Genomic DNA, 16,386 nt, shown 5'->3' with positions numbered 1-16,386 from the left:
GAAAGCAGCATAACACACCAGTGGGTGGGGCTAACGTTGCAATGGTGAAGTAGGCATTGATTTCTTCTGCGGAGGCGGCGTTTCACCTATCATCGATAGGCACATTCCAGCATCAGTCGTTTGCTGGGCCTGGTGTCAATAAAAGTTTTTTTTGGACTAACAAGTAAGTTGGGATATTCTCATAGTATGATGACCTCTTATATATCAAAAGCTCAAGGAACAGTTGATTTCTTAATTCATGACCCCTTTAAACTCTTTAATATAAAAGAGCAAGAAAAATCCTGTTTTCCATTATGTGCTTTCCTTAAATTCAAAGTGACATCTCTTACAGTTAAATAAATCTGAGTGCTTAAGGTTGTGCTGTTTTTTGAGGGTAAAATAATGTTATGATTTCACGTACGTGTCTTATTTTGGATTTATAGCAGATCCTATTCAACTAAATTCATGTTCAAAGCCTGTACCTTCAGCCAGACTTAAGTTGGTTTTGAAATATTAAATGCACCACCCTGTAGCTTCATGGAACTTGTGGACCGTTTTGTGAGACTTTTGCTTGTTCTTTCCATTACAGACTGTCTCTGAAAATTGAACCAGGGAACAGCTCCCCACGCATGGCCACATCCAAAGAAGATCTTGCAGGTAAGAGAGCTGGTGGTGTCTAAATGTGATCATTTCTACAGTTTATATATATATTTTTATTTTTATTTATTTCATGAGGCCCAACTTACATGCACAGTGTGGCCTTTACTGAATCCAAACTTTTGAACGGTAGCCTATGTAACAAAAGACATCCTAGTCTTTTCCCCCCAGCATCTGTTATGTTGTCCCATCTGAGTGCTCTAGCTGAATGAGGTCACTGGCCCCTGATGTTAGAGTTAATGAAGGGCTTTGAGGGGCCGAGGGAGGCCTGTCCTCTTTGACTCATTGAAAGGGCAAAGGGAACTGGAATGGCCTCTAATGTGGGCTGAGAAAACAAACAGCACATAATGGCTCTCAACGGATCCCTCGAAATTTCAACATAGCAAATCAACATCACACCACCACATGGAGGCATCGGTCACTGAGCCCAGAAAACACAAAGATGAACTCTAGTCTTTGAGCAAGACTTTGAACAGCTGGTTCAAGCTCCATCGCCAGAGTTTTAGTACTGGACCAAACTATTCAATATCATTTTGTTACTGTTATAAAATCAACCAATATCTTGAATACTGCTTATATTTTATTTTTTAGCTTTTTACTTGATAACATTTCCTACAGACCGTGCCGATAGGTGTTTTGATCCCACTCTTGTATCAGAGCTCTGAGAATGAGATATTTTTAATAGCATATCTGATTTGAAATAAAATGCTGATGGAGTTGGGAAGTTTGATTCATTTCTGTGAATCAGTTCAAGTTTCAGTTCATCCGTTTCAGTGAATATATATTTTTTCACTGTAGAATATATAGAATATAACATTGTTCTGAAGGTTTTTGGATATTTTAATCCAAAAAAATCATATTGTGTCTTTAAATGTGTGCTAGACGTTTTTTTTGTTTGTTTGTTTGTTTGTTTGTTTGTTTGTTTGTTTGTTTGTTTTTTAAGAATTAAAAATAAGTAGGCATATAATATAATAAATATTAGTAGCCTATTATAAATAAAATATAAGTCAAATATAATTAGAATAAATGTAAGTATAATAAAAATATAAATGTTCTTAAAATAATGAAGTTAAAATAATGCAAATTGATGACTTTAAACAAACGTATAGCCATAGACTATCGATTAACAGCCTCAGATAGTTACAGTAAGTGTACTTACTGTAGGTCTGTCTTTAACAGTTTATAAGATGCCTCCGTAACTGGCAGATTTAAAGAAAATCACAGTCGTTTGGCAAATAAATAAATTACGGACATCTACATGCGCATTACCAACATTTTATCATGTAGGCTTTATGGTACATCTCAAACAAGGGATTTATAGTAATTTATAGTGTTAATGTTAATCAGCCAGTCTACAAATGGCTTGGGTATGCAAAGCATTCGCTGCTTATATGGACCGCACGCCACTGATTGAGATATTTATTTATATATATATATATATATATATATATATAGGGTGAGAGACAGAAATTGACTAAAGTGACATTTAAAGCTGTTGTCCGTAAATTTTTTTGGTTAATAATTATCCAAAATCAATTATTGAGCAAGTACATAACCAGCCAATGATCAAAACTCCTTACCCTAGCCTAATTCACAAAGGTAAGCTTGTAATGTTTTATAATTCGGGTGGTACTGGTGGGTTTTCCCGGAAAATTCGAGCATGTCACTTATCATTTTGATGGCAGATTGTATGATATGACAAATTAATGTTGGAGATTAGACTGTACAGAAATTGAAATCTACAGGTAACGCAAATACACACTAAATACACGTAGTCACGCAATGCTGATGTTGTTAACATTAACAATTTGAGAACAAAGTATAACAATAATAATAATTTGCATGGTTTGATGTGATCTGAGCTAAGCGATCATTAGATTTAATCACCATTGGCAGCACAATTTATTGTAATGCTTTTTTTCCCCTCAGTTGGTCAGAACAAAAGTGGCAGATTTGTTACTTGCTTGCTACTTCAAGACGTAGATCTGTGATTCCAAAGTACGGTATCCAGACCGATGTGGTGACGTGACAGAAAACATTAGATTCATCCACGCTGAGGAATCGTGCCAATGCACAACCCACATAAAGATGATAATTCCACAAATAATTGCAATTGCAGGTTTCAAACAGAGATGGCGACAAAGACGCAAAACTTACGGACTGCAGCTTTAAGGACTTAATTGACTAAAGTGATATTTATGAAAATAAGGCATTTCAATAACTGATTAATAACCTTTACATTGCCATTAAAGTGAAATTACTGAACCTAAACTTGAGTTTGATAAAAATACTCATTTAAAAAAAAAAAAAAAAAAAAAAAAAAAAAAAAATATATATATATATATATATATATATATATATATATATATATATATATATATATATATATATATATATATATATATATATATATATATATATATATATAATACACGTATAATACATATATATATATATATATATATATATATATATATATATATATATAATACACGTCACACATCATACACATCTTATATATAATAATAACTTTGAATCCTCTCAAATAAGCCTTTAAATAATTTCAATAATTTCAGCTTTAAAAATACTCAGAATTGCCCAGTGCTACACTATATTAATTTCTTTTTATCAGTCATTTTTGGGGTTGAAATGCCTTGAAATTATCCTGATGGGCATTGTGGGAAATATTTCATCAGAGATAATAAAATTTCAGATCATATGATGTTATGCTTAGGGGTTTAATTTACCATTAATTTACTGTGGTTAATCATAATTTTACGCTAAATTTTAACTTGATTAAACTAAAGTGTGTGTTTTGGCCCACTTATATCATACGAGCACATTTGTGCTGAAATTGAACAAACAATAGTAGATTAGTTTAATGGATTAAATCGCTACATAATCATTAACTCCTCTAATTAAAGGTGCCCTAGATTATGTTTTTAAAAGATGTAATATAAGTCTAAGGTGTCCCCTGAATGTGTCTGTGAAGTTTCAGCTCAAAATATCCCATAGATTTTTTTTAATTAATTTTTTTAACTGCCTATTTTGGGGCATCATTATAAACGCGCCGATTTTATGCTGCGGCCCCTTTAAATCCCGTGCTCTCCGCCCACAGAGCTCGCGCTTGCCTTAAACAGTGCCTTAACAAAGTTTACACAGCTAATATAACCCTCAAAATGGATCTTTACAAAGTGTTCGTCATGCATGCGGCATGCATGCGTCGGATTATGTGAGTATTGTATACTGTTATATTGTTTACTTCTGATTTTGAATGAGTTTGATAGTGCTCCATGGCTAATGGCTAATGCTACACTGTTGGAGAGATTTATAAAGAACTAAGTTGTGTTTATGAATTATACAGACTGCAAGTGTTTAAAAATGAAAATAGCGACGACTGTCTTGTCTCCGTGAATACAGTAAGAAACGATGGTATCTTTAACCACATTTAACAGTACATTAGCAACATGCTAACGAAACATTTAGAAAGACAGTTTACAAATATCACTAAAAATATCATGTTATCATGGATCATGTCAGTTATTATTGCTCCATCTGCCATTTTTCGCTGTTGTTCTTGCTTGCTTACCTAGTCTGATGATTTGGTTGTGCACATCCAGACGTTAATACTGGCTGCCCTTGTCTAATGCCTTGAACATGGGCTGGCATATGCAAATATTGGGGGCGTACATATTAATGATCCCGACTGTTACGTAACAGTCTGTGTTATGTTGAGATTCGCCTGTTCTTCGGAGGTCTTTTAAACAAATGAGATTTATATAAGAAGGAGAAAACAATGGAGTTTGAGACTCACTGTATGTCATTTCTATGTACTGAACTCTTGTTATTTAACTATGCCAAGATAAATTCAATTTTTCATTCGAGGGCACCTTTAAGGTATGATTTGGTTTATTCACTGCCAACAACAGTTGTGAAATTATTTTATGACACTTATAACAAAAGTTCAAACAGTCTGAGAGCACTTTCATGGTCTGTTGTGAATATTAGCCACATAATGAACATATGGGTGTGAATTTCTCGTCCTCTTTGAACTGATGATTGTAAATGCTGCATGTTGAACTACATGCTCACGTTGTAAAACGCTGCCTGGCTGTTGCCCTGTGAGATCTAGTCACGCAACACGGCGGGCCAACTGAGGTTTTCCAGTAATAATGGTAGTTGGCTGTGTGTATCATTTCTAAAGCATTTACTCCTGAGCCGGGTAACCAAATCTATAGGTTTCCATGTTCGTTAAACTTAATCTGGATGTTGTTTGGTTTCCAAGACAATCTGTAACCGTTCAGCCTCTCTTGCCATTTAATAACGCCTTTATTCTCAATCCAAGGCCAGAGGTTAACATCTACAACATTTGTAGTGATTGCAGTCCTAAAGTTTTTGATTGTTAAAAAAGACGTCATATGCTCTAGACATATTTCCCCCATGAAGCATCATGCCCAGCTGAATTTCACCACCAGATGATCTGACCGAGAGTGATATAACACAGCGGTCTTGGGATATTAGTACCATTTTGCTTTTCATTTGTCATTGTTTCCACAGAGACCTCTTCATTTTATTGTCAAATGCCAATGTGTGACATAAAGCAATGTTTAAATGTTCATTTATTGAATGAGATGCCTGTGGCCACGTGGTTACATCACATCAAGTATTGGGCGGACAAGGTCTTTCCTAGAGTCTCAGGGTGACTGGCTGTTACGTAACCCGGTAGATGTGTTTGTCAAGACGTCCAGCCGAGGAAATGAGATCTATCCACAAAACTCAGGCCAGAAAACACATAAAAACACAGACACACCTCTTTCTTTATTATGACTATTTTCCACATTTGAGAATAACAGTCATCGAAACTATGAAATAACAGAAATTGAAGTATGATGTAGTGCCTAAAACATCTTAAAAAGGGCTTTTTTTTACATTTTCAACTGTGTAATGTTTGAGCATAAAAAAGGTCTCCAAAGTCCCTCCGGTGGGAGTTATTCTCTATATCAGTGCACACTTTTTCTGAACTCCCTGAAGTGCCTCCATTGTAGTTTTGAGTTTTCTTCTGGGAACGAACACGTCGCAAAATTCCTCATTTAAATAATTCCCACCCACTGCAAAATAAAGGGGCGGGGCCTGGCTGAGTTAGTAGTGTGTTGACACTCGCGGTTATGGTAAGGGGAGGGACATTTCCCAAATATGCTCAAAGCAGTTGACCAATCACAACACACTGGTCCAGCTGACCAATCAGAGCACATTGTGCTTTTCAGAAGGAGGGGCTTCATAGAGACAGCCCGTTACTGACAGACTGAGAAGAGAGGAGCTGCGACAATGTCAAAAATGGGAAAAATATTGTTTCTTGAACATGCAAGCATGAAAAACAATTCTAGTAGAGCCCAAAAACAAAATCAAGACTTTGAAAAGGAGCATAATATGATACCTTTAAAGTTGCGGGCCATAAGTTTTGCCTCTTTGTCGCCATCTCTGTTTGAAACCTGCAATTGCAGTTATTTGCAGAATTATCTTCTTTATGTGGGTCGTGCATCGGCACGGCTCCTCAGCGCGGATTAATCTAATGTTTTGAGGGGAATGTTTGGCAGTCAGTCACCGTACCGATGGATACTGTACTTCGGAATCACAGATTGCAGTCTTGGAAGTATGATCAAAATAAGATCTAGCCTACTATGCTGGGACTCGTTCTTTAGCTAAACAGTGACATAATGATGCAAAGACAAACAGCGGCATGCTCAAATTTCCCGTGGAAACCTACCAGTACCACTCGAATTAGAAAACATTATTACAAGCTTACCGTTGTGAATCGGGCTAGGGTAAGGAGGTAGTTTTAAACACTGGCTGGTTATGTACTTGCACAAAAAAAAAGATTTTGGATCATTTTTAACCAAAAAAAGTTACGGACTGCAGCTTAAAACAAATCAACAGTTGTCTAGATTCCAGCTCTGCTCATTGTACACTGAAAAAAATTGATGTAGAAACAGTTTTCACTCTGAAATTTGCTAGTATATTTCACAAACAGTTACAAAGAAATGGCATTGAATGAAACATGATTTTTTGAAGCAGAAATATTTTAATGTACTTATTCCTGAGATGCTTTTTAAAAAAAACTATTGAATGAGTTCACATGTATGATAAGCACTTGATGATTGATTTTCATCCACTATCTGTACTGTAAACATGCAGAAAGAAACATTTGATTGTATTATAAATGTGTTTACATGGGAAAGTACAGGGTGTGTGTGAACATACCTATCGCTCTCTGTCACTCGCAGAACACAGATGCACAATATTTCTCAAATAAATTACTGCCAAACTGTTAATAGCTGGAAGCAGCCGGTTACATTCGTGTTCGTAACGGCAGGTCTTAATCACAGACAGATGGAAGTGAGAAACGTCTCAATGCTTGGGATGTTATTCTTAGCTTTGCACATTGTGCTTTCCCTGTCATCATTTAGTTATATGAGATTCTAAACAAAATAAAAGAACACATGCTGCTACATGAGTTATGTTTTCTGTACAGTTTGACCCCCACACTGCACATACAAGGCAAAACACGTTTAGCTAACATGTTAGGCTAAACTCAAAGCATGTGTCGACCATCTAATTTACTTTTAATAGGAGATGAAGAGAGATTTGGAGTCAGCAGGTACAGATTTATAATTTTATACAGATTATAATTTTTAAAAGAATGAAGGCTTCACGGTGGCATTTTTATTAAAATGTTATTATATTTGATTAAAGCCATTCTATTCATATGTGGAAATCTAAAGATCATTAATAGAATTCGATCTACTATGAAATATTCTGAATAATCATTTCATTATCAATGAATCAATCAGCTTCTCAGCTGTATTATATCTTGTATGAAATTGAATTAACCTAAAAAGATAATGGGAATGTCAAAACTTTTAGTAATTTACTTAATTTTATTTAATACAGAAAATTTTGTGTATTTAATAAATAATAAATTTCTTTTTTTACATTTACTATATCTTGTTCCTAGATATAGTATTAAAGGGTTAGTTCACCCTGTCATTAATTACTCATCCTCATGTCGTTCAGTCCTTCGTTCATCTTCAGAACACAAATTAACATATTTTTGATGAAATTCAAGAGGTATCTGACTCCTCAATAGACAGCAATTTAACCACCAATTTCAAGGTCCAGAAAGGTACTAAAGACATCATTAAAACCCTAATTCAAGTGACAAGAATACTTTTTGTGCGTTTACGTAAAATGTAATAAAAGCTTGCGGGATGATACCGAGATAATACAGTTCTCACGCTATTCTTCTAGCATGATCATTTTATTAGCAAAATATCCTACCACTCAGTCGTGTCCAGATCGCATTCAAAATCGTATGGTCTAAAACGCAATTGTCATGTTTTGCCACAGGACGGCAGAAATGTCATTGCAGAAATGTAATATGAAGATTCTACAAAGGAACATTTCTCTTTAGCAATGCTATGAAAGTAAAGAGCAGGGACAGCAATGCCGGTGTAACCACTGATTTCTGTGGGTACAATATGCGTCACATGACTAAACATCGTTTTTGAATACCTCCGTTTTCGCAGTCCACACTACAACGCAAAAACTGTTTTTTCAGATTTATCCACTTAAAGCGTCTTCAAAACGCTCCGTCTCGGTGTAGATGTAAGGCCAAAACGGGGACAAAAAGATGCATTTTCAAACAAAAACATATTAGTGTGGACAAGACCTACACTCTAAAAAATGCTGGATTAAAAATATGGACAGCAGTTGGGTTGTTTTGACCCAGCGGTTGGGTTAAATGTTTGTCCATTGTGCTGGGCAGTTTAATTTGACTCAAATATTCATTAAAAATGACTGTATTTCTTGCTTAAAATGAGCCCAAAATTTGTTGGAAATTAAAAATCAGACACATAATTACTAGAGGCAACAATAATAATCAAAAGGTGAACATTTATTATTTATTAATAAGCAATTTAATAAATGTTTATTATTTAATTATTATTTATTAGGCTTATTGATAAATAATAATTCATTAAACATGTCAGTAAATATTATTTCCAATCTATTTTGGGTTCATTTTAAGCAAGCAATACAGTCATTTTTAAACAATAGTTTGGTTAAATTAAACTACCCAGCAGGTTGGGTCAAACATTTAACCCAACCACTGGTTTAAAACGACCCAATCACTGGATTTGTCCATTTTAACCCAACTTGGGTTATTTTTAACCCAGCATTTATTAGCTGGTAGTCAGACTCATTAATGAAGTTTTTAACAAGAACCATGTGAAGATCATTTCCTGAACATCCCAACACTCCATCTCGGTGTAGATGTAAGGCCAAAACGGGGACAAAAAGATGCGTTTTCAAACAAAAACATATTAGTGTGGACAAGACCTACACTCTAAAAAATGCTGGGTTAAAAACAACCCAAGTTGGGTTAAATATGAACAGCGGTTGGGTTAAATGTTTGTCCATTGTGCTGGGCAGTTTTATTTAACTCAAATATTGATTAAAAATGACACTATTTCTTGCTTAAAATAAACCCAAAATAGGTTGGAAATTAAAATCAGACACATAATTACTAGAGGCAACAATAATAATCAAAAGGTGAGCATTTTTAAAATGATAAAAACATTTTTAAAACATATAAAAACATTTAATAAATGTTTATTAATTTATTATTATTTATTACGCTTATTAATAAATAATAATTAATTAAACATGTCAATAAATATTATTTCCAATCTATTTTGGGTTCATTTTAAGCAAGCAATACAGTCATTTTTAAACAATAGTTTGGTTAAATTAAACTACCCAGCAGGTTGGGTCAAACATTTAACCCAACCACTGGTTTAAAACGACCCAATCACTGGATTTGTCCATTTTAACCCAACTTGGGTTATTTTTAACCCAGCATTTATTAGCTGGTAGTCAGACTCATTAATGAAGTTTTTAACAAGAACCATGTGAAGATCATTTCCTGAACATCCCAACACTCCATCTCGGTGTAGAGGTAAGGCCAAAACGGGGACAAAAAGATGCGTTTTCAAACAAAAACATATTAGTGTGGACAAGACCTACACTCTAAAAAATGCTGGGTTAAAAACAACCCAAGTTGGGTTAAATATGAACAGCGGTTGGGTTAAATGTTTGTCCATTGTGCTGGGCAGTTTTATTTAACTCAAATATTGATTAAAAATGACACTATTTCTTGCTTAAAATAAACCCAAAATAGGTTGGAAATTAAAATCAGACACATAATTACTAGAGGCAACAATAATAATCAAAAGGTGAGCATTTTTAAAATGATAAAAACATTTTTAAAACATATAAAAACATTTAATAAATGTTTATTAATTTATTATTATTTATTACGCTTATTAATAAATAATAATTAATTAAACATGTCAATAAATATTATTTCCAATCTATTTTGGGTTAGTTTTAAGCAAGCAATACAGTCATTTTTAAACAATAGTTTGGTTAAATTAAACTACCTAGCAGGTTGGGTCAAACATTTAACCCAACCGCTAGTTTAAAACGACCCAATCACTGGGTTTGTCCATTTTTAACCCAACTTGGGTTATTTTTAACCCAGCATTTATGAGCTGGTAGTCGGATTCATTAATGAAGTTTTTAACAAGAACCATGTGAAGATCATTTCCTGAACATCCCACTGTGCCGTTAGGTATTTGCTGTTAGTGTGAAGTATTCGTCTGACCCAGACTGTTTAAGGCTCCAGTTGTCCATTAATTCTGTCCATTAAATGCATCTTATGGTGTGTAAGTGTCTCAGCATGCTGTCTGACATTGTTTCCACTTTCCCTTTTTTGTCCACTGTGGAAAACTTGGTTACGAGCCCTCGAGTCTGAGACACTCTGACCGCCTGTTTTGATTGTTTCATGAGATAATGACGTTTAAAGGAGTAGTTCACCCAAACATTTGCTCACGCTTAATGCGCTTCCAAACTATGACTTTCTTTCTTCTGTGAAACACAAAATATTTTGAAATAAAGTACAGGTTTGTAACAACATGGGGGCGAGAATTTTCATTTTTTGGATGAGCTATCCCTTTAAAAAAACATTTGTGAACATGTAAACCATTCTCTGTTTCCTCTGTTTAAGAAAAATAATACAAATGACAAAATTACATAACAAAATGAATAAAACTAAGATTAAAATGAAAACTATAAAATAAAAGCTAGTAATACTTTACAATAAGGTTTCATTAGTTAACTTACAATAAACAATACTACTAGAGCATTTATTAATCTTTATTTATCAACATTTACTAATACATATTAGGATCAAAAGTTGTATCTGTTAACATTAGTTAGTGCACTGTGAACTAACTTGAATATGAACATTTTTTAACTAACTATCAACAACAAAGGTTAATAAATGCTGTAAAAATATAAAGCTCATTGTTAGTGAATACAAATGAAACCTTATTGTAAAGCGTTACCTAAAAGTATTCAAATTCAAAATATTAAAAAATACTATACTAGTATATAAAATAACACTGGTTCAGCAATGCCTCTAAAGTTAAGTAGAAGAAAAACACGAGACGGAAAGCAGCATCACTGACTCACTGTGCTGTGGCGTTACTCTGGAGAACCTCTCTGTTTTCCTCTCTCAGGACTGAATAATCATCGCAACGTTGAATCTGTCTCCCTCAAGAGGCCCAGAGAATGTTAACATTTATGTTGTGGCTTTGATTGCTAAAGCAGAGCTCCGCCGACGGAGTCTCCAGGTGTTTTCTTTCATTATGTTTGACTGAGTGTGATGCTGACAGCAATCAGGCATGTCTTCTTTTCTCTTTCTCTCCTTCTCCAGGTCCGTCTGAGGTGTCTCTCTTGGTGAGGTATAATCGACGGCCCACTTGCCCTGATGCCACTGTGGGGGTCCATATTCCCACCCCACCGCCCTCACGACACAGAAAGAGCCACAGCCTCGGCAACGCGTGCGTTTTGTTTCTTTTCACGTATACGCACACTTACATACTGTATTTAGATTTGCATGAAATGAATACTTTTATTTAGCAACTACACATTAAATTTATCAAAAGTTACAATAAAGATATTTATAATGTAACAAAAATTCTATTTCTAATAAATGCTGTTCTTTTGAATGTTCTGTTCATCAAAGAATCCTGAAAAAAAACTATCATGGTTTCCACAAAAATATGAAGCTGCAGAGACTGTTTTCAACATTGATAATAAAGAAGAAGAGCAGTAAATAGAATGATTTCTGAAGGATCATGTGACTCTGAAGACTGGAGTAACAATGCTGAAATTTCAGCTTTGCATCACAGGAATAAATGACATTTTTTCAATGTATTACAATAGAAAACAGTTCTTTTAAATTGTAAAAATATTTCATAATATTACTGTATTTACTGTATTTTTGATCAAATAAATGCAGCCTTGGTGAGCAGAAGAGACTTCTTGTAAACATCAAATATGCAGCACTTTTGCTTTTATTCTGCCAATTTTACCTCACACTGGAAACTTGCGCCTGGTTAAGACAGTGTTGTGAACCTCGTGCCTCACGATGGTTTTCTGACTCTCTCTCTTGCAGTATGATGTGGCATTTCGGTGTGGTGGAGAGTAAAAGTGCGACGTTCCCCACAGAGAAACCACGTCACCTGCTGGATGACAGCTTCTTAGAGGCCCAGAGCCCGGCCCGGATCAATCCACACAACTCATCCGTGTCCAACGGCATCTCTATAGGTAGCACAACAACCTCTTGCACTTTACTAAAGCACTACACATCTTATTTAAAAAAAAAAAAAAAAAAATTGCTGGGTTTGATGCAGCTTAGGCATTTGTGGAATAATGTTGATTATGGCAGAAAAATTATTTTAAATTATCCCTCCATTTCAAATAAATTAATACATTTGAACAAACATACAGCATAAACCATGTAGTAATCATGTCTTGAACATTGGGGGAGACCATTTTTTTCTTGGGGCAGGGGGGGGTTATTGCGTATTGTTTTTTTTAATGGCATTAATTGCATTATTAAATGGGATTTAAGGGAATAAAAGGGATTTAAGGGAATGACAAAAAAGAAAAACTATAAAAGTTCCAGGTCTGTTGTAGTTAATAAGGCTGCATTTACACTGCAAGTCTTAATGCACAGATCCGATCTTTTGACCACATCCGATTTTTTGGCCAGTGTGTTTACATTCACTTTAGACATGACTGGTGTCCGATATCTGTGTTTACATTACTTCCTGCCCCAAAATGATTGGTATTGATAGTTTTACATGCACATAGTAGACCCTCAGTTGAAATTCAGCTGCTGAATGTAAGTTGTGTGTGCGCAATTTCTTTCTAGAAAAATAGATAACGTTAGACATAGAAGTTCCCACCTCAATAATAAAGCTGCGAATTTTCAGTGCGAGTGCATACAAGCACGTCTGCTTCATAATACAACATTAAAGCTTCCTTTTAGTGAGCAAACGTGTCGCCCTCGCCGTGTCATGGCTTGGAATTCCAATGGGAATCGGATATGCGTGTTCAGACGTAGGTCGCATGTCCACAGATCGGATATGTATCGGATTTAAAAGCACGTTTGGAAGTGGCTCAGATCGGATGCGAAAAAATCTGATCTCGTGTGGATTTTTGTGTTTACACGTGTGCAACTAATTCCGATCTGTGTCAGATGTGAGCAAAATATCGGATTTTTTGTGCCAGTGTAAACGCAGCCATAGTAATCAATTTAAACTATTTGCAAATATATTTTTTTTTTAAATATATTCACTCTTATTTGTATGTCTAATATGTCAAAAACGCAAAACGTTTCTTTTCTCGTCACATTAATGTTATAAATTACATTAATCATATTAATCAAATAATAGCAAGTTTTCCATTAAAAACAGTGAAATTTCATAAAAATGTTGTAGTTTGCATCACTGGATATAACTTTCAGTCGCTGAATATTTCAGTCATAAAACCATCGTCAAATATTAATTGTTTAGCTACTTACTCGCCACATACTCTTTCACTATTAAAACTAAAGCATCGCATTGGAATTCACACTCCTCTTCTGTGAACAGTAAGCCCCGCCTCCTTTGATTTGATTGGCCAGCTCACTCATTCTGAAAGTGACGAGCGCCTGTTGGACCAAGGCAAGGCAATTTATTTGTATAGCACATTTCATACACAATGGTGATTCAAAGTGCTTTACATAAAGAATAATAATAAAAATAGAACATAAGGAATAGAAATAACAGTAAAAACAGAGAATTTTACATTAAAAATGAAATAAAAACAGGAAAAGGAATTTAAAGAATAAAAAGATAATACGTATAAAATAAAGTGCAAACAGTTCGGACATAGCACAGTGCTCAATCAGCAAATGCATAGATAAAAAGATGTGTTTTGAGTCTGGATTTGAATGTGGCTACTGTAGGAGCACACCTGATCTCTTCTGGAAGCTGGTTCCAGCTGCGGCTGGCGTAACAGCTAAAAGCAGACTCTCCCTGCTTTGAGTGAACCCTTGGTATTTCTAAATGATTTGATCCTGATGATCTGAGTGATCTGTTAGGTTTATATTCTATGAGCATATCTGCAATGTATTGAGGTCCTAGGCCATTGAGTGATTTATAAACGAGTAACAGTACTTTAAAATCAATTCTAAATGCAACTGGAAGCCAGTGCAAGGACCTGAGGACTGGTGTGATGTGTTCATGTTTTGTGGTTCTGCTCAGTATCCTGGCAGCAGCGTTCTGTACGAGCTGCAGTTGTCTTATGGTCTTTTTGGGAAGGCCAGTGAGGAGCCCATTACAGTAATCCACCCTGCTGGTGATGAAAGCATGAACAAGTTTCTCTAAGTCTTGACTGGAGACAAAGCATCTAATTCTTGCAATATTTTTGAGATGATAATATGCTGATTTAGTTATTGTCTTTACATGGCTACTGAAACTCAGGTCTGACTCCAGAATCACACCAAGATTCCTGACTTGATTTTTAGTTGTTTGACCCCTAGAGTGAAGGTACGTGTTCACTTTGAGAACTTCGTCTTTGTTTCCAAACGCAATGACTTCAGTTTTGTCTTTGTTTAACTGAAGGAAGTTTAGGCACATCCAATTTTTAATTTCATCAATGCATTGGCACAGGGAGTCAATGGGGCTGTAGTCGTTAGGTGAGAGGGCTAGGTAAATCTGGGTGTCATCTGCACATGACCAGCCTAAAAATGTAACAAAAATGTAAGGTTTTGTTATCCTAACAACAAACAGAGTGGTGCATAATGGAGTACAGCAGAGCAGCATCAATAATATCAAATATTGGGTTAGACAGTTTGGCCATTTCTATTTATTGGGGGGTGGAGGGACTTGTCCCCCTCAATGTCAATGGTGGTTAGTTAAAGTACTTGCATGAATTATTCTCAAACTCTCTTTATAGTTTGATCTGTAAAGCATCTAAATACTAATTTTTGACATGGGACTACAGTACTTTACTTGGTGGATGAACTTCTGGTTGTGTTTCCCCAATGTAATTCCTGAGGGCAGATTTCAGGTATAATTGCATGTATTGTGCAAAAGGTACTGTCACAATTGAAAAACTAAATATAACTTAACACAGAGAAAATAAGTGATTCTACTACACAAATCACATGCAACACATACAGTAAAGTCTTGTGTTTTTAATGCCTGAACCCATTTACTTCCATTGTAAGGTCTTTTATTCTACATGCTCATTGGCCAATAAAGTGTATATCACGGTAGAGACCAACTATTAATCTTAGTTATAGTTATAGTATCAACATTATTCCACAACTTAAAGGTCCCGTTTTACGTGGTTTTTTGAAGCTTTGATTGTGTTTATAGTGTGCAATATAACATGTGTTCATGTTTCGCGTGTAAAAAAACACAGTATTTTTCACATAATTTACTTATCTGTATACCGCTGTTTCCACTGTCATAAAAACGGGCTGATGACTTCCTTGTTCTATGAAGTCCCTCCTTCAGAAATACGTAACGAGTTCTGATTGTGCCAGCGGTTCCTGTGTTGTGATTCGACAGCTCTGAGCGCACCTTGCCCGGAAAAGTCACGCCTCTTACCATAACGTGGAGATGCACGCACTCAGTGTTATTGTAAACATGTCTTTAATTTTACCCTATCAATTTGAGCCGGAATCAGACCCGGTGATTGGACTGCGGGATGAAAATAACAGCGTTTCGACGACATGGCGACAAACACACTCTACAAACGCAACTCTTGCGTATTCCTGTGGGCGGAGGTTAGTCAAAAAACTGTTTTAGTGACGTCATTAAAGAAGGAAGTAGAGGGATGTAGTCCAAACTGGCCATTCGATGTAGGCGACTTCTGTTAAATAAAATATCTCGCTTGGCATTGAACTTTGAGCTTTAACATTTTACAGATTTTATTTATACTCTAACAACAACATTACACACTAACTAAAGTTTGAAACATGGGATCACGAAGAACGGGACCTTTAAAAAAAAAAAAAAACTAGAATGTTTCAGTAAGGACATGATGTACTGCTTTTGAACCCTATTGCTTCATTATCACTGTCAGAGATGAAAGAATGTCTGATTTGTACTCAAATTGTTTGCTTTCTGCTTATCAGGCAGCAGTCAGAGTTCGTTCTGTGATGATCTTTCCCCGGGGCTCGAGAGGTGAGAATCTGCTCACATCGCAGCTTTATTATGGCATACTCAGATCATTCTAGAGTAAAACTGAACTATAATGGAAAAGAAAAGGTTTTTTGGCCCAGCAGTC

The 16,386-nt window shown here is 35.4% G+C and overlaps 1 protein-coding gene across 2 annotated transcripts in view; it reads left to right on the top strand.

The window, feature by feature from the left end:
* Positions 1–16,386, top strand: part of LOC125266903 (ras-specific guanine nucleotide-releasing factor RalGPS1) — a 206,867-nt gene that overhangs the window by 179,425 nt on the left and 11,056 nt on the right. For both annotated transcript variants that reach the window (XM_048188026.1, XM_048188025.1), the window contains exons 11-14: positions 569–636; positions 11,471–11,597; positions 12,215–12,366; positions 16,235–16,283. In XM_048188026.1, coding sequence (XP_048043983.1) covers positions 569–636; positions 11,471–11,597; positions 12,215–12,366; positions 16,235–16,283 — 396 coding nt within the window. The remainder of the gene's footprint in view (positions 1–568; positions 637–11,470; positions 11,598–12,214; positions 12,367–16,234; positions 16,284–16,386) is intronic.

Source organism: Megalobrama amblycephala, linkage group LG4 (assembly GCF_018812025.1).
Source record: "Megalobrama amblycephala isolate DHTTF-2021 linkage group LG4, ASM1881202v1, whole genome shotgun sequence".
In the NCBI taxonomy this organism is placed as follows: domain Eukaryota; kingdom Metazoa; phylum Chordata; class Actinopteri; order Cypriniformes; family Xenocyprididae; genus Megalobrama; species Megalobrama amblycephala.
This window is presented reverse-complemented; position numbering and strand designations above follow the sequence as displayed.